This window comes from Desmodus rotundus, chromosome 7 (assembly GCF_022682495.2).
Source record: "Desmodus rotundus isolate HL8 chromosome 7, HLdesRot8A.1, whole genome shotgun sequence".
Taxonomy (NCBI): domain Eukaryota; kingdom Metazoa; phylum Chordata; class Mammalia; order Chiroptera; family Phyllostomidae; genus Desmodus; species Desmodus rotundus.
The window spans coordinates 66,399,337-66,417,526 of NC_071393.1; the positions used below are offsets into that span (position 1 = coordinate 66,399,337).

At 44.6% G+C, this 18,190-nt stretch overlaps 2 protein-coding genes across 7 annotated transcripts in view; both read left to right on the forward strand.

The window, feature by feature from the left end:
- The first annotated feature begins 78 nt into the window (after positions 1-78).
- LOC112311102 (thymosin beta-4-like) lies at positions 79-431 on the forward strand. The gene is made up of 2 exons (XM_024567331.3): positions 79-126; positions 234-431. Exons 1-2 carry the CDS (start codon positions 79-81, stop codon positions 429-431), a joined length of 246 nt encoding a protein of 81 aa, XP_024423099.3.
- A 9,226-nt stretch (positions 432-9,657) lies between these two features.
- Positions 9,658-18,190, forward strand: part of TEP1 (telomerase associated protein 1) — a 41,325-nt gene continuing 32,792 nt past the window's right edge. For 5 of the 6 annotated variants that reach the window (XM_053927892.1, XM_053927893.2, XM_045201398.3 and 2 more), the window contains exons 1-7: positions 9,659-9,789; positions 11,708-12,477; positions 13,795-13,962; positions 14,233-14,367; positions 15,064-15,225; positions 15,631-15,792; positions 16,100-16,177. In XM_053927892.1, coding sequence (XP_053783867.1) covers positions 11,731-12,477; positions 13,795-13,962; positions 14,233-14,367; positions 15,064-15,225; positions 15,631-15,792; positions 16,100-16,177 — 1,452 coding nt within the window. In that variant the 5' untranslated portion in view covers positions 9,659-9,789; positions 11,708-11,730. Of the gene's footprint in view, positions 9,790-11,707; positions 12,478-13,794; positions 13,963-14,232; positions 14,368-15,063; positions 15,226-15,630; positions 15,793-16,099; positions 16,178-18,190 lie in introns of all 6 variants that reach the window. The other variant, XM_053927894.2, reaches the window with a different exon arrangement.

Sequence of the window (18,190 nt, forward strand, 5' to 3'; positions counted from 1 at the left end):
GCACATCGTCCTCAGCCTTCTCTTACTTTTCCAATCCAAAGAGGTGACAGAAAGCCAAATCATAGTGTCCAAGAGGGCATGGCTCCGTCCCAGGAGGAGCTGGCAGCCAATGGCATGATGGAAGCAGTTAGCTGTAGAGGTCGCTGGCTTTTGTTACTTAGTTTTAAAGCTGAGGATGGATTTAGAAGAGAGCAGGAGGTCTCTGATTTGTAAAAGGATCCTGGTCGACTCAGGGGCGGTCACTCACCAAAATCAGACTCCTCTTGCTCACTGCACCTCATTCCACTTCCTCCACAACTATTTCTGACAAACTTGATATGGTCGAGACTAAGAAATTCAATAAATCAAAATCGAAGGCAGAAATGCAAGAGAAAAATCCACTGCCTTCCAAAGAAATGATTGAACAGGAGAAGCAAGCAGGTGAATCATAATGAGACCTGCACCGCCATTATATGCACTATACATTCCACAAGCATTCCTTCTTATTTCACTTCTTTTAGCTATTTAACTTTGCAAGATGCAAAGAGGTTGGATCAGTTTAAATGACTGTGTTGCCCCGTTTCACATCAGAGAACTATTGACAATACAGGCCATACCTGTCGCTCCCATCTGCCTCTCTGGCTGGCAGGGAAGGAAAAGAACTTGCATGCTGGTGGAGGAAGAAGCTGGGTGGGACAACAGTGAAATGTAGAGTAAAAACCAAGCTGGTCCAAGGTGTCCTGCAGGCTGTAAAATGCAGTTTAATCAGAATGCTATTTTTTGTTAAAATGATTTCAATTTTGGGAATGCATAATTTTTAAATATGCAAATAAAAAGTTTTAAAACCTGAAGAAAAAAAAAGAGGACCCTGGTCAATGGTCCACTCTTAATTGAGAGGAACCTGACATAGTCCTATTGGGGCCCTAACCAAGTGCACTGAGATTCAGGGTAGGATTTTGAGCCCAGAAGGGAAGTACAGTGAGAGTCGGAGATTGAGGCAGAAACCATTCATACAGACTGGGAAATCATGGCAACCCAGGCATTAGGCTACAGTTTGGTGAGTGTGTAGAGGCCCAGGATTCTTATCTTTGTTAAATCAGATAATGAGCCAAGGTGTTTTAGATTCTTTCATTCTGGCTCCTCCACACTTATCCTTCAAATTCTTTTATGGGTGAGGGTAGACTTTCGGTTATTGCTTCCATGTTTCCAAGATTGACCCAGGAACTGGATAGATTGGGTTTATAGGTTAATGTTTAGTACCATAAGTGTGTTGAACTGTAACTGCCCTTTGACTCCTATGCCTAATTCTGGGCTGTCCTTGTTCTTTTACCCTGCTTTATGCTCCTCTTCAGAAAGCTCACCTCTCCTCAGTCTCAAGGCTTAATAACTCACTTGGGTTCTAAGGCTGACTTTTTTCAGTAGCTCTCACCTCCACTTGGGTATAACACTATCAACACTCCAAACTCACTAGGCTTTGTTGGCGCTATCATTTCCCCTTTTTCCTAGACATGAATCTTTGTAATCATCTTGAGTTTCTTCTCCACTTATCTTTTTCTTCCCTTGACTCATCATGTAATTCTGAACTACTGAAACAGAAACTTAACCTGTCTCCAAAATTTTCTCTGTCAAATTCACTGTATGTATTATGTCCTAGACACCTGGAAAAGTGACAGCAGAAAAGGTGTAAAAATGAAAAAAACCCACCCGAGGGTAAAAAAGTCACATGAAAGTCCTACTGGCTGCAAAACCAACTACTATTATGTACCCGGACAGACCGTCTGAGCTGTAGAAGCAACAGTGTCTTACCAGAAGAGTAAAAAACTGCACAGAAAGATTTAATAGAATCACAGTATGAAGAGATTTTGGAGACCATGTAATTCAAACCCTTCCTTATACAGCATAGAAAGCCAAGGCATGTGGCAGTCTGAATAATGAAGAGGGAGGCTTTTCATGAGTGCATTCTCCAGGTGATGTAACTGTACATAAGGACCAAGAGGCCGACTGGGACAAACCTCACAGGTTAGCTCTATGGGCAGGACAGTCAGAATTACTCTTTCAGGGATATAAACTAAATTTCGAATCCTGGGAAGCCCTTGAAATCAAGGGGTCATAGGTGGAAAAGTGTGAATTTATCAAAACTCCTGGTAATACAACCATACACACACACACACACACACAATTATATATATGTATGTATATATATATACAGTTATGTACCTACATATTGACGCGGGTCTCGGTCCGCAAGATCTGCTGTTGAGGTTTCAGTATTCAAACACACACACACACACGGACTATAGAAATCCGGTGGGGGAAAGGGGGCTACGTGGCCACTCTCCAAGTTAGAGAGAGACCCCTTCACCCCCACCTGGACAGGCTTTATTGTTTTTCTAGGCCTCCTACATCAAAGATGGTCCTCATTTATTATTCATAGGTTTGTTTGGGGTGGTTATCTTTGCAGACACAGGAGAGGAAGTCACTGAATACATCAAAGGGGGATATTTGCAATGTAAAAGGAGAAATGGTCGAAAAGGCTTTGTCCCATACCTGGGGGGTCTAGCCCAGATTCTGGGAAGATAAAGATACTCAGTAAACATTTGCTTCCTCAATTCAGGGTGAGGGAGTTTTTTAGCAAGAGCAAGTCTCATAGCAGTCTAAGTACAATGCAGGCCTGATTTCCCACTGGAGAACTTATCCATGGACGTGGGTCCTGCCAGCCAACTTCGCTCCCCACTGGTTTTCCGAGTGGGGGCTGAGCCACATTTCCCACGCTTGGAACGGTTCCCCACAACATATACTTATATATTCATGAATACATGTAACATATATCATTCATTAGTGGTGAGATTATAATTTTTTTCTCTGAGAGCCAAATGCTCATGGTAGTATTATTATCACTGGTGGCTCAGATACAATAATCCATATTTCTGATTCGAATAATGAAAAAAGTACATATAGCTTGAAAGTGTATGTTGAATTAGAATCAAGAATTTGGGTTCAAGCCCCCAAATGATTGCTGTTTTGGTAATGGTGAGTAAGTTCCTTAATCACTTTGAATACCAGTATATTAATCCATAAAATAGGGATAATAACCTGTACCATAAACATCATAGTGTGATGGTAGTCATGAGCCCAGAGCTCGGGATAGTCCTAAGCACCTCTACACACATTTGGAAAACTGTGCCCTGGTAGTCTGTAAATCAAGTTCCCAGGCCACATCCTTTAGGTCAGCAAGCAAGATGACGCCAAGCAAGGTGGCCAGTGTGCCGTGGTGACAGGCTCCTGAGACCATGAGGGCTACGCAGAGGATTACAAGCTTTATCCCCAGCTACTCCAGCCTCACATTTCTCCTCAGATAGGGGTGTGGGTTCATCTGGACTCCAGCTGTGTCCAAAGCATTTAAGAAGCTAGTGGTCTTCTAACTATACAGCAGTTTGACTCATCGCCATAGGCAAGCTGAGCCCCAATACGTACTTTTCAAGCAAACTGTCACTAATGAAAGCCAACTCTCAAAAGAACTGCTTTCTTTTAAGTAGGTTGTAGCTCATATTATTTAAATGCTTGCTATGTGCCAGGCAGTATGCTGAGTGCTTTATATACATTATCTCATTTAAATGCCAATACAACCTATAAAAGTGAGTGCTATTATTATCCCCATTTTACAGATAAGGAAATTGAAGCTTAGAAGAATGAATTTAGTCACCCAAGGTCATACAGTTTGTAAATGTTGAGCATGCATTTAAACTTAGGTAGAAGGATTTCAGAGTCTACTTAAAAAAATTTTTTTTTTAATTATGCTACCTCTCCAGTGTAGATCCATCTGCATGGAGGTGGCAGCCTTAATTCATGAAACTCATACTAGTAGGAGCAATTAAAGGGTATAAATGGCATTGGAAGCTTAGAAACATGGTCTTGAGGAGTCTAACATCCAACTGCTATAACATACTAGGTGTGAATTTCAAAGAAGCTCAACCAGAGTAAGAGGTCCCTCCTTCCAATAGTTTTCTTTATTAGAATGTGTGAGCCAGGGATTGTTATGAATATGATACATGAGGTGAAACTTTTCTTTCCCCACCTTTGTTTAGAAAGATGAGAAGGGAGGGAGACAGAGAGGGAGAAAAACATCCACTGGTTACCTCTTACATGCCCCCAACCAAGGACCTGGCCTGCAACCCAGTCATGTGTCCCAACTGGGAATTGAACTGGCGACCCTTTGCTTTGCAGGATGATGCCCAACCCACTGAGACACACACTGGTCACACCGGTCAGGGCATGAGGGAGAAGGTGAAACTTTTCTTTTCTTTTCTTTTTCAAGATTTTATTTATTTATTTTTAGGGGGAAGGGAGGGAGATAGAGAGGAAGAGAAACGTCAATGTGTGGTTTCCTCTCAAGTGCCTCCTACTGGGGACTTGGCCTGCAACCCAGGAATCCAACCAGCAATTTGGGAATCAAACTGTTTAGTTTGCAGGCCAGCACTCAATCCACTGAGCCACACCACTAGGGCAAAGGTGAAACTTTTCAAATGAAGTGCTGTGACTGGCCTCTTTACTATATCAACATCATCTGGTCTTACTGTAGACTCAGAACCAGTCTCTTGCTCTGTTCAGGGTTTATGAGATTATCTACCTTATTTTCTTCTGCAGCCCAGCATTTCACAGCTCATCAATAGCAGAGCAAGGTTTTAACACATATCTCCTGAACTCCAGAGTGCATGCATAATTACTAAACTGTAGTATGCCATCTCCACCCCCATTTTAGATGACTCTAACATGGTGCCCAAGTATTCCAGTCCTCCTGGGACTCTCTTAATCCACATATTTTGTTTCATTATTCCTACCAGCCATTAAAATGTTCCTCCAAGTCCACTATTTTGAGGTAAAAGTTTACTTTGAAATGCTCTGTTTACCCAAGGAGCAGCACTCAAATCCTATGTGATATCAGGTATCCTGATCAGGTTTCTATTATGATTACTTTTTGACACAAGTTGGCATTCCTCAGTCAGGCCCTATCTTCCAGGGCTTTTGAACTGCTGATATACTCTTTGATATGTTCATGAAAAAGGCCTCCAGGGCAAGAGCTCATTTTAACTGTGGCCTTATGTAGGCAATACGTTAAAAAAAAAAAGTCAAAGGGAGCAGGTGCTACTGTGGCCAAGCACTAGACTGGGAATCAAGAAACCAGCTGTCCAACCTGAGAAAGTCATTTGAACCCTTTGGACTAACTGTCCAGTGAAAAATGAATGTTCACTTACTAAAGTGATAGCAGCTATTTGTGTCCACCTGCTAAAATGTGTCTAGCATGCCATAGGCAGGATTTTTCAGGGGATGTTTAGAGCCTAGGCTCACTAGTTCACAGCATGAAACTCCTCTTCTCAGGCCCTCACAAGAGGCAGTGCTAAGAGATTATCTGATGGAAATGTGTGTTCTAGTCCATCCACTATAGACCAGATAGTTTCACTCTCTCTTGACGTATTGGCCAAAACCTAAAGCAACAATACCAGCCCCCCATCACCTAAATGACTGCATAGGTCCCAGCAGGTCTCACAGCAGCACCCAGAGTGTGCTTAAGAAAGGGAGCTCAGAAGATAGGGCTCTGATTAGGAGGTTGGCTACAGTGCCTGGCCAAAGGAACTTCTGCAATTAATTCAGATAAATTCCTATTGTGGCTACAAATCTACAATGTTGCCACCCCAAATGGCCTCTGACCACTTTGTCTGTACAAACACGTGTTTGCTAATATGCAAGGAGCAAGTGTTGAAGTTAGCTGTTGACTGAGTTTTAGACCTTAGCGGTTATTAAGTACAAATACTTTTTAGTAAATGTCCCAAGAGGGCATGGGAAATTTTGCATGAAATTTTATGCAAAAACACAGAAGAATATATGAGAACAATATATTAAATGTGTTCATTGTCTTGTGTCAGAACCTCTTTCCAATGCCTCTGTGGGCTGAGAAATGGGGCCATTTCTCTGAGTACAAAGACCAGATAACTAGGAAATCAGGGTGGGTAGGAGTACTGAACCTTATATATCACTACAGTGTTTCTTTGTACTTGTTGACCCTAACCTGGGGCTGTACAGCTGTTAGGCAAATGTGACTTCACTGCATACATCCTAGGGATTGGTTTGGATGTTAATTAATTTGGCAATACCAATTAACAAATACTTGTTGAATGAATGATAAGGGAGTATAACCAATTCCACGGATACAAGTCTCCTTATCCAGATATATTTGACACATAAGTTGGCATCTATCTCAGCTAACCTGCCTCCCAAAATGAGCAATTCCAACACATGAAACTATTGCACAGTACCAGTGTGTTGGGGATTAGGTGATTTAAAAGGTTTAAGGAGAGTGGGATGACAAAAAGGTAATCTAATGATGTAAATTAGCATTCAACCTCAGGTCTGTTGCATCAGTTATCTAATGCTGCATAACAAACTGCCCCAAGTTTCATGACTTAAAATAACAATCATTTTACTGTATCTCTCATGATCTTATGCGTCATTGCTTTCACTTAAATTTAGACACACTTCAGCTAGATGACTCTTTTGTTCCATGTTCATTGATGGAAATTTCTTGGTTGTACTAGACTGGTATAGATGGGCTGGTCTGAAGGGCCCAAGACAGTTTTGTTCACCTGTCAGGTGCCCTGGTGGGGGTGGCTGGAAAGCCGAGACTAATGGAAGCACCTATATGTGGTCTCTTCAGCATGGCAATCTAAGGGTAGTTGGACTTAATTGGCACCTCAAGGCTCCCAGAGGGCGTATTCTGGAATCTTGAGTGGAAAGCCCAAGAAGTTTCCTTTGACCTAGCCTTGGAAGTCCCAGAATGTCTGTTATGCCAGTATATTGGTTAAGCAAGTCTCTAGGTCAGTCCAGATTCAAGAAATGAAAAATCAGACTCCACTTTTCAATGGGAAGAGAAGCAAAGACTACGTGGCTTCCTTTTAATCTACCGTATCTGGTAAAGAAGACTAGTCAGGGAAGGATGGCTCATGGGGGAACATGACCCTTGAAGGAAGGTGAACGGAGATGTTAGGAAATGTCAGTAGGCCAGAGACAAAATGCAGGGTTGTTTTGAGTCAGAAGAATTAGAAGGGAGACAGCCTTGAAGTTTACCTAATGTGCTAATTTGCTTCTGGGGCTTTCCCATGGCACAGAAGGGCTCCTTTGGGATGTCAAGTGCTACTAAGTGCTTGTTCATGTATCACAGCTTGTGCAATATTTTGAAGTTGTCAGTGGTTAGACTGAACAGAAACACAAGCTATGAATCTAAAGGTAATTATTCACAAAGGGGAAAAAAATCCTGGTAGAACTATTAGCCTTATATTCCCCAGGCTCTCACTCTCCTCTCCACTTCTTATCAGAAGCCTGCCCTTCCCAGTTCAAAGCTTATCCCTCAAGGAAGTTGCTCAAGATCCTTCCCTCACATAACCCTGTATTTTGTACCTTAGTGGAATATAGCACTTCTCATAAGCCACCGTGCATTTTTGTGACTTCTGCATATGTCTGTCTCCTTTGTGAGCCCATGGAGACTTCAGAAGGAGGCATGTTTTATACATTTACCCACTATTCTTCCCACCTGATAGGTGCTTAACAGATGTTTGTTGAATCAAAATGGGGGAGGATAAGAAATGTGTGATTAAAGTAACTAAAAGAGGTGAGCAATTTTTAACAGGCAGTAGGGCCTCAATAAAGGGGCTTCTATGGGCTGAGAGGATGGCATCCTTGGCCCCAGAAAGAACCAGTCTGGACACTACACTCACCAATTAGACATTGCAGCTCAATGCCACTGATCAACAATTAGGGGTGTGGGCTGTGTATGAAGGAGAAAGTGAATTTAAGAACTTGCAAGTAAGAAAAATAAGCTCCAGGAGAGCTACTCCAATGAGAAACAGAATGTCTACTCAACCCTGGTATAGTTATTTGATTGGCAAAACTCCCTGATTGAATCAATGATAGTAATCTGAAAAAAGGTTGCTTCACCTCAAGAGAGTAGCTTTACAGATTTAGGACTTCGGAAGTAAAGTCCTAAGTAGAGCCCCTCTCTTCTTACCTCCTTCTCATCAATATACCCCTACTCCAGTTGCCTTGCACAGCCTCTTCTTTCAGGTGTCCTAGGTCTTGTGTTCCTACCCAAACTCCTCCTCTTCCTCTAGACAGACCTTCAAGGGCTATTGCCCCCTAGGGGGTGGTTCAGAAATTTGTGGAAGCTTTTTTTGGGAGGTGGGGTGCCATGGGAGGGCTCTCAGAATGATAAGGGTGGATATTTAATGGACAGGGTCCTCAGACCCTGCTATGCTCTCATCAGCCGTCCCACACAATGAGGGACATTCCTGCATCTTTGACAGCTCTGAATGACTTGCCAGTCACACATGTAGCTCAAAACCCACTGTAATTAGGGTCTAAGAATTTTAAATAAAAACACGAGGCATTTTAGGCATAGTTTAATATATACTGAACTTTCCAGAACTGCAACCACCATGAATATCATGGGATGATCATACTTTGTTTTGTTAGAAAATTTGCCAAAAATTATTTATCATTTTGGAAAATCATTCCACATAAGCAAATCTATTCATGGTGTTTTTAAGGCAATTCCATAGAGATGCATGCATCTGAGCACCACACTGTGTTCTCTATAATGTCAAAACATTATATACATAGTAATTTATAATAAACCACCTTCCTTTTACCTTCCCTTCCACCTCTTTAGAGTATTTCGTTACTTAAAAAAATGTATTTATACGTAAATTACACTATTTATGAATTTTGGTTCAGGAGGATAATGGGTACATAAATATTTGTTATAAAAAGGGAGTATTGAGACTGATGGGTTGGTAGTAAAGGAGACATCTAAGGAAGGAAGGTGGAATCCGGCTGAATGAATTCGATGGTCCCAATTCTGAGCTGAAGCTCAGTTATTACCAGGGAGTGAAGGGTCCCTCCCTATACAAAAGGACATTTTCCTGAGTAAAGGGATATTTCCCACATAACAGATAATCTATTCTACACGAGGTAAGCATATTTCTTCTGCTACTGTTTGGCACTGCTCTTTATAAAAGAGCACTAGCACTACCATCCTACCGGTAGGTCGTCGGTCTCTGTCCCGAGCCTGGTCACACCTTCGGGGAAACAGCTCGTATTAGCCATTCAGAACGGCTCCAAATAGATTCTTTGTAATCCACGCATCTCCCCCAGAGGGACACGGGCTGCTCTGAGTTTGCCCTGCCATAATAATAACACCATATTATGTCTCCTTTTATTTCTATTTTCACAGAGTAAATTTTGGATGAGGTAAGAGTCCAACTACTTTTGACACTAGGAAAAAAGGTGTCCCAAGTTAGGGAACATGTCAAAATCTTTTTTCAAGAGAGTGTTCCAAGATAACAGGAGAAAGGAGAGTGAATTTAGCAAAAGAGGGGACCTAAATAGAAAGGGAAGCCTGACGGACAGGAGAAAGAAGGGCCAGGAAGGAGAAAAAGTGGGGTTAGGAGTACCAAACTCAGGCCCGAGAACAGGCTTTGAGGCCCTCCGCATATTTGCGTCGCCAGCCGAGGATCTGCCCATCCGGTGGGCGGTGCCCGGCTCTGGCTTCGCACCCCCAGCAACCACCCAGCTGCAGCCGCGTTTCCGCCGTCGCGCAGTGCCCTCCCCGCGCCCGGCCCGGCTCCTCCTCCCGCTCTTTTTCTTCCGTCTCGCTGCGGGCAGAGCCCGCCTGCTGCTTCCTGTTGCCGTGAATCGACAAGTCCCTCGTTGGGCAGCCAGCTTCTCCAGCCCCAGTTGGCTGTGGGCTGGGTGAGAGCGCAGGTAGAAGCCACCCCGGCCCGGGGTCTGGGGCGCTGGGCTCGGTACTGAGAGCCTGTGGGAAGGGTTGAGCGCTGTCCAGGCTCAGTGGGGCGGACGCCAGTGGGGTGCGTCTGCCCCGCTTCTCTCGGTAGCTCCAGGAGGGTGTGTGTGTGTGTGCGTGTGTGTGTAAGGACAGTGAGGCCACATGAGAAAGTTGTGTGTGACCGTCCGGGAGGGGAGTGTGTGCATGTAAAAGGGACATGGAGAAGGCCAGCTGAGAAGAGTGAGGGACAGGAAGGGGCAGGGCGTAGAAGGACACAGAAGAGGGAGGAAGAGACCAAGTGAGGGAGAATCAGTCTCATTTACTTCCTTGCTGTGAGCTCCTTGGAAGGAGAGAGTAGCTGTCACAAACAAAGTGGTATGAGCACTGTTTGTAATAACAGAAACCTGGGCTGCACTTACACAGGATAGAATATCATACAGCCAACTTTTGTAAAAGTGAGGTGGGTATTAAATGTATTAACACAAGGTCTCCAAGACATACTGAGTGCAGAATAGTGTCTAAAGTATGATCCTCTTTGTGCAAAGAAAAAAAAAAAAAGGGAGGAGGCATATACATATATTTGTACATGCCTAGAAAGTGTCTGAAACTATTCATATAAAACTTATCCTTGGAGAATGGAACTAGAGATAGGGGGGTGAGGACTTTTCATTTGTACTTCACAGCTGAATCTCCATTCACAAATTCCAGGGTCCAAAAAATATTTAACTGTATTTTTCTGTTAACTTAATTTTTACTTTGAGACTTAAAAAAAAATCTTGAGTTAATTCTGAGATTTCCCCACTCCTTTCCCTGGGGGCTTGTATAGTACAAAGATATGAAGGAAGTATACAGGGCACAGAGGCCGTCATTCTTGGTGTAATTTGCCCACACCAATGTCCAGTGAGCTATCCATTGTCCTTTCTGGTCCTGGATTGTCAATCCATTCATATCTCCTTGGACATATCCTACATTCCTGCCCATAAGCTCAAGGAATAAATTTGTGAGTTGCCAGCACAGAAGTGTTATTTAGAGCCACAGACTAGGTGAGACCATGTTGGGAGAGTATACAGAATGATTAGAACTCTACGGAGCATTCATATTCAAGGAATGACAGCGAAAGAACCCCCAAGAAGATGTGGTCAGAGCTCTAAGAGGAAAATCAGGGCATGGATGAACCTAGAGGGTGTTATGCTAAGTGAAATAAGCCAATCAGAGAAAGACAGATGACATATGATTTCACTTATATGTGGAATCTAATGAGCTAAATAAACTCAAAAAGGAAGACCAGGACAGTAGCACCGTGGAAACCAACGGAAAAGTTTCAATGAGTGAGTGATCAGGTGCATCATATTGTACTTGAAAGATGAAGTAAAATAAGTTCCCAGATGTGTCTGTTCTTGTGGAACAAGAATTCCATTAGTTACCTAAGAGGATAGCGGGTAGTGGGGACAAAATCCCATTTAGTTGGTTGAAGTGTGAGTAGGAGGCAAGGAAGTTGAGGTGGTGAATGTGGACAGCCTGATTAAAATGTTTCTCTGGAGCTAAGAATCCAGAGTCCAGGTTACAAATGTGGCCTCTGAACTAAGTTGAGATCACACCCATAGCCCTGGGGGTCTCCTTTACCTCTTCATGAAAAGACTTGTCCTTTTTAAAAAAACAAACAAACAAAAAACAACTTCCTTGTCCTTAAGCTTCTTCCTTACCTTTCACTACTCTTCTCCCTCAGAATACTCCCTGTATTCTTTCTGTAGAATACATCCTTATAATGAACCCAGTCCTGGAAAAAAACATTGGTTGTTCTCTGCCTGCAGGTCACTGGCATTACCAGGAGGGCTATAGGAAACATATACTCTCAGTGTAGCCAGGTGTTCACCACCTGTCTTTCTCTCTTTCTAGGATATATTGGTTGGGCTCCAGCCATGGAGAAACTACATGGGCATGTGTATGCCCACCTGGACATTCTCTCCTTGGAGAACCGGTGCCTGACCACACTCCCTGACCTGAAAACCACAGAGAAACCATGTGGGCATGTGTCTGCTCGTCTAGACATCCTCTCCTTGGAGAACCAGTACCTGGCCACACTTCCTGACCTGAAGACAATGGAGAAACCACATGGGCACATGTCTCCCTTCCCAGACATTCTCTCCTTGGAGAACCGGTGCCTGACCACACTCCCTGACCTGAAAACCACAGAGAAACCATGTGGGCATGTGTCTGCTCGTCTAGACATCCTCTCCTTGGAGAACCAGTACCTGGCCACACTTCCTGACCTGAAGATAATGGAGAAACCACATGGGCATGTGTCTCCCCTCCCAGACATTCTCTCCTTGGAGAACCGGTGCCTGGCAACACTTCCTGACCTGAAGACAATGGAGAAACCACATGGGCATGTGTCTGCCCACCCAGACATCCTCTCCTTGGGGAACCGGTGCCTGGCTACCCTCCCCAGTCTAAAGAGCACTATGTCTGCCAGTCCCTTGCTCCAGTGTCTCCAGATATCTCAGCTGGCTCAAGCTGATTGGTACAGCCTGAACACCAGCAACCACCTGCTCTCTGAGCCTCCAACCTGGAGGGCTCAGTGTCTCTCTGAGGGACGAGGCCTTCTAACCTGCCCCAAGGCCCTGGAGTCCATGTCTGCCACAGAGAGAGCTCAGGAAACAGCTTTGGTAATAGCTCCAGGCACTCGTCTTGACTGCAGCCTTGTCTGTTGGATTCTCTAGTCCCTAGCTTTTAGTGCCCCGGTGTCTCTCTGTGCAGCTCTGTGTCTGTACCTTTTCTCCTCAAAACCTCTTCCTGAGGTGCCCTTTACTCCAGGGCTGCCTTTATCGGCATCATTACTCTCATTACATATCTAGTTCAGACATTCTGGACAATAGAACAAAAACAGGCTGTGTCCTTAGAAAGCTTCTGCTCAGGAGGGGAGCCATCAAGATGTTGCAGTAGCGTAATCAATCAAGTGCTTTCGAGGTCTTATATCAGGCATGAGACATATCTGCTATACCCTGTCCCAGTCACCTCTCTCTGCATGTATAAACACATGTTTACTTGTATGTGTATATATGAGCACATTTAATATACAGGTCAGAATCAGTATACAATCACACATTCCTCTGTATAGCCTTGAGACCTGGACTGAGGGAAAGACTAATCTGAGCCCTATATTGTCAATCATAAGCCCAACCTTGGGCAAAACTATTAACTTTTTGAAGCTTTAATTTCCTTATCTTTTTTAAAAAGATTTTTATTTTTAGAGAGGGGGAGGGTGGGAGAAAGAGAGAAACATTGATGTGTGAGATATATCGACTGATTGCCTCATACAGCTGGCAACCCAGGCAGGTGCCCTGATTGGGAATTGAGCCTGTGACTCTTTTGTTTACAGGCCTGCACTCAATCCACTGAGCCACACCAGCCAGGGCTAATTTCCTCATTTTTAAAATGAGATCATTGAAAATCTGCCTCACAGAGTCATTGTCAGGATCACAGTTACCACCATCTTACATTTATTTAGGGCTTTGCAATGTGTGAAGAGTCATATATGCATTAACCCACTTAATCTAACAGCCCCATAAGGCAAGTGGTAGGGAATAAGAAGAGGAAGCTGAGGTTCAGAGGTTAAGCAGCCCAAGGTTGCTGGGGGATTGACCTGGGATGTGGCCCTTTTTCTTTTGACTCCAAAATACTTTAATAGAATCATAGGAAGTGTGTTGTAGGGGGTGCCCCAGGCTCCTAGGCTGTGACATCGGTAAGGAGATGAAAGCAAGGGGGATCACAAAACACCTAAGCAAAGGCTCAGAAGGTTAGGTCAGGAAAGGTGGTGTGTGTGACAGTGAGAGATCCCTATGTCAGACAGGACAGATCAGTGCTGGGTGTGAAGGGAGAGGAGTTCAGGTGCTAGAAGTTAGATGCGGATGCTTCCTGTCCTGGGGAGCTGCCTTCAGATCTGTGTTTGAGGGGCTGTGATTAATAACTGCCACTATCCCCAGGGTTGTTGGTCCTCTTCAGAAGAGAAGAAATGGGCAGAGGCTCAAATGCCTATTTATAATCTAAGATTTGGAGAGGAGGAGGAGGTAGAAAAGCTGGCCTTGAAGCTCACCTCTGGGGATTCCGAGTCTTGGTCTGAGCTCACTGTCCAGGTTCTGCAGCAAAAGAAGGTAAAAATTCCAGAGTGGGGGAGAGGTTGATGGTGGTGGAGGGAAGGGCATGGGTGGGTGGGAGGAGTGGTACTCAAAGGCCGAACCAGAGGGAGGGGGCACTACCCAGCACTTTCTGATCCCCTTTTCTAACCTCTTGGTTGAACAAACATCTTCCTGAATCTGGGGTCCATCCTCTCTGTCCTTGACTTTGTAAGTTGGCCTGTGGGATGCTTAAGTTGGTCCTTATACCTCCTTCCTCCTTCCTTCCCTCTCTTTCTCAATCCCCAGATGGCTCTAATGAACTTGTTGTGCTCCACTGTGGTATCAGATGTAAACATGAAAGATGCAGTCGACTGGATGAAGACTTCCCTACTGGGAGTTTGTACTGAACTTGCCCGACTGGAGCCTGAGTTTATCCTCAAGGTATTGTGACTTGAGAGAGTCGATGGGAGTCGGAAGCTGGGAGTTCAAGAATGTGTGTGAGGGGGATGATGACTAGCTTTGTGTTGTGGGTAGAAGGAGCTTCACTTTGGGAAGGGAATAGGATCTCTGGGTGAGTCTATGACCAGGTCCCTGGGGTTCTCTGAGGAGTGGGGAAGGTGGGATTGGGAAGGAGATACTGGAGTTCATTTGTTTAGCAAGTACACAGTCTTAAGTACACAGTATCTTGAGGGCCATATCAACAGAATGAAACAATGTGTGGCTCTGAAGGAGTTTATGGTATTGTTGGGTCAGCAGAACACTTCCAAATATGTAAATGCAAATGGTGTAGTAGATAAGTGACTGTTTCAGAAATAGAGAAAGGGGGGAAAATGTTTTCTCTGAGACTTTGGAAGATGTCAGATTTCATCAGCACTTTGAATCCAGGGTAAGTCTTCGGTAGACATTGATGGTGGGAGGTCTTCTGAAGAGGGACAGGGCCTGGCTGACTTGGGAGGTGATTAGTAGACCTGGAAGACATGCTGTAAATAAAGGTGGATACCGACTAGATACCGACTAGATTATAGACCAAATGGAGGGCTCAGGAAAGGTTTTATGCAGGTAGATTTAAGTTCGTTTAGGGCAAGAAGCTCTGGGAGAAGTGGCTGAGATACCAACCCTCCCCTCCCTGTACCCTAGGCATCTCTGTACACCAGGCAGCAGCTGAACATCCGGGATGTGGCCAACCAAGTGTTAGCCATTGCTGCCTTCTTGCCAGAGTGCCGCCCCTATGTGCGACGATATTTCTGTGCCATTGTCCAGCTGCCTTCTGATTGGATCCAGGTAGCCGAGGTCTACCAGGTAGGACACTCACTTCCTTGAATTTTGGCCTTCATGTGGGTTGCTCATTGCATCCCTGGAGAATATTTTCAAGACAGTTTGGGCTCCCCTCTTCTGTCTTCCCCCTTGGTGCCGAGACAGGACAACATCTCCCTGTACCAAGCTGGGTTGCCAACGGGGAGAATACAACTGAGAAGGGCTGGACCTCAGTTTGAGAAAAATTGGTTTTATTCTTGACCTTTTATTTACAATGAAGAAAACGAGACTCAGAAGTCTACTGAGAGGCCCAGTAACACAGAAACTGTAATTTTAGAGCTGGGGCTGAGAACTTGCTCCCTATTCTGATTTAACTCTATGAAGAGTCTTGTTTTGTTTTGGAGGGCTTGTTTCATTCTCATTCCTGATGGTTTCCTCTCTCTCTGACAGAGTCTGGCTGGAGGAGAGGGGAACAAGCTGGTACCTCTTCCTGCCTGCCTACGTGCTGCTATGACTGACAAATTCACCCAGTTTGATGAGTACCAGCTGGCAAAGTACAACCCTCGGAAGCACCGGGCCAAGAGATACCCCCACCGACCCCCCCGCCCTCCGGTCAGTCCCTGCTCAACCCTGGTCTTTTACTGCCCAGGTCCATTTTCTCCAGAAAAGGAAGAATGATGGAACATGCTGACCCTGGGGGACCCCACACTAAGCATCTGACATGTTCCTATCATCAGGAACAAACAGAGTCAGAAATATGGAGAGGAGCTGGGTAGAGCTCAGGGGCAGAGAGGGCAGGGCCTGCCTCTTTCCTAGCTGGCTTCCTTTTCGGTAGAGGTGGGCCTTTGGGGCTATTGGAATGGATCTCTCCAGGGAGAACCTCCATTTCCCTTTTTGAATGCTTCTCCTGTCCCAACAGAAGGAGGAGCGTCCATTTTCTGAGACACAGCCATATCTTCCAAGGTACCTTAAGCCTCTTAAAATTGAACAGCAGAAGGTGAGTGCCTTGTTCTGGGGTTCTATATGTACATGTACAGTATTTTCTCAACTAATATTTAGAAATGCAATTCCATTTGGGTTAGAAGTACTAACAGTGGAGCCCTGACTGGTGGGGCTCAGTGGGCTGAGCATCATCCTGCAAACCACATGTTTGATTCCCAGTAAGGGCACCTACCTGGGTTGCAGACCTGGTTCCTGGTTGGGGGCTTGTGAGAGGCAACTGATCGATGTGTCACACACCAATGTTTCTCTCCCTCTCTTTCTGAAAATAAATAAATAAGTAAATAGATAGATAGGTAAATAAAATCTTCATTAAAAAAAGAAATACCAATAGTGGATATGATAGGTACATGCCAATTTTCTAGCTGGGGAATTCTCAGCTGTGACTATAGGATCCGGTTTTGAAAGCACAGGGAAAGGCTCCTCCCCGCCACCCATGGCATATCCACCTGGATAAATGAGTTAAAGACATGAAATATTTACCTTCCATAGGAAGTTTTAAAAACAAACCGAAAAAGTTTTTTTGCATTAATAACAAGTCATTGCAGTTAGTGTTTGAGAGCATAGAATCTGGATTCTGACTGGGGTTGAATCCCACCACCACCAGTACTTCCGGGTTACCTGACAATGGCCAATGATTTACCCTCTCTTGCCTCAGTTTCGTCAGATGTAAACGGAGATAATAGTAGTACCTTTCTCATTGGGTTTTCGTGAGGATTGAATCAGTTATTATATTTCTGGTATTTCTAACAATACCAGTAGTAACCTGGCACTGAATAAGTGTGAGCTATTACCATCATCATCATTACAATAGAGATTAAGAATTCCCGGCCAAGATGGAGGCATGGGTAGACACACTGTGCCTCCTTGCACAACCAAAAGAAGGACAACAACAATTTAAAAACAGATATCAACCAGAACTGATAGAAAGTCGAACTGTATGGATGTCCGACAACCAAGGAGATAAAGAAGGCACATTCATCCAGATCGGTAGGAGGGGTGGAGATGCGCAGCCTGGTGGAGAGGACTCCTGGCAAGGTGATGGCTGGAGGACCAGGGCAGGCAAGACCACAGCTGGCGGACCCAGCGAGGTGGTGGATTGTGGAGCAGAGTGAGCAAGGCTGCAGCTGGCCAGCAAGGCAGCAGCTGGCGGACCCAATGACAGACTGTGCAACCCCGGGCTGCAGCGTGGGGAAATAAAGCCTCAAACCACTGATTGAAAACACCTGTGGGGGTTGAGGCGGAAGCAGGAAAAACTCCCAGCCTCACAGGAGAGTTTGTTGGAGAGACCCACAGGGGCCTAGAACGTATACAAACCCACCCATCTGGGAAAATCAGCACCAGAAGGGCCCAATTTGATTGTGCATATCGGGGGAAGTGACTGAAAATGAGCAGAGAATGGAGCAAGCGCCATTGCTCCCTCTTGGACCCCTCCCCCACATACAGCATCACAGCTTAGGGCTGTGGGTTGTTCCGCCCTGGTGAATACCTAAGGTTCAGCCCCTTTATGTAACAGGTGCATCAATACAAAAAAAAAAAAAAATGGCCCAAATGAAAGAACAGATCAAAGCTCCAGAAAAAATACAACTAAGCGACGAAGAGATAGCTAACCTATCAGATGCACAGTTCAAAACACTGGTAATCAGAATGCTCACAGAATTGGTTGAATTTGGTCACAAATTAGATGAAAAATGGAGGCTATGCTAAGAGAAACAAAGGAAAATGTACAGGGAACCAACAGTGATGGGAAGGAAACGGGAACTCAAAAGAAGGGAACGGGGTGGACCAGAAGGAAGAAAGAAACATCCAACCAGAAAAGAGTGAAGAAACAAGAACTCAGAAAAATGAGGAGAGGCTTAGGAACCTCCAGGACATCTTTAAATGTTCCAACATCCAAATTATAGGTGTACCAGAAGGAGAAGAGGAACAGCAAAAAATTGAAAACTTATTTGAACAAATAATGAAGGAGAACTTCCCTCATCTGGCAAAGGAAATAGACTTCCAGGAAGTC

Bases quoted from the DNA above. Each gene is read 5' to 3' on its own strand.
- LOC112311102 (XM_024567331.3), top strand. From the start codon at position 79: ATGGCTCCGTCCCAGGAGGAGCTGGCAGCCAATGGCATGATGGAAGCA. The intron at 127-233 runs GTTAGCTGTAGA...TGGTCGACTCAG, and splicing joins CCAATGGCATGATGGAAGCA to GGGCGGTCACTCACCAAAAT.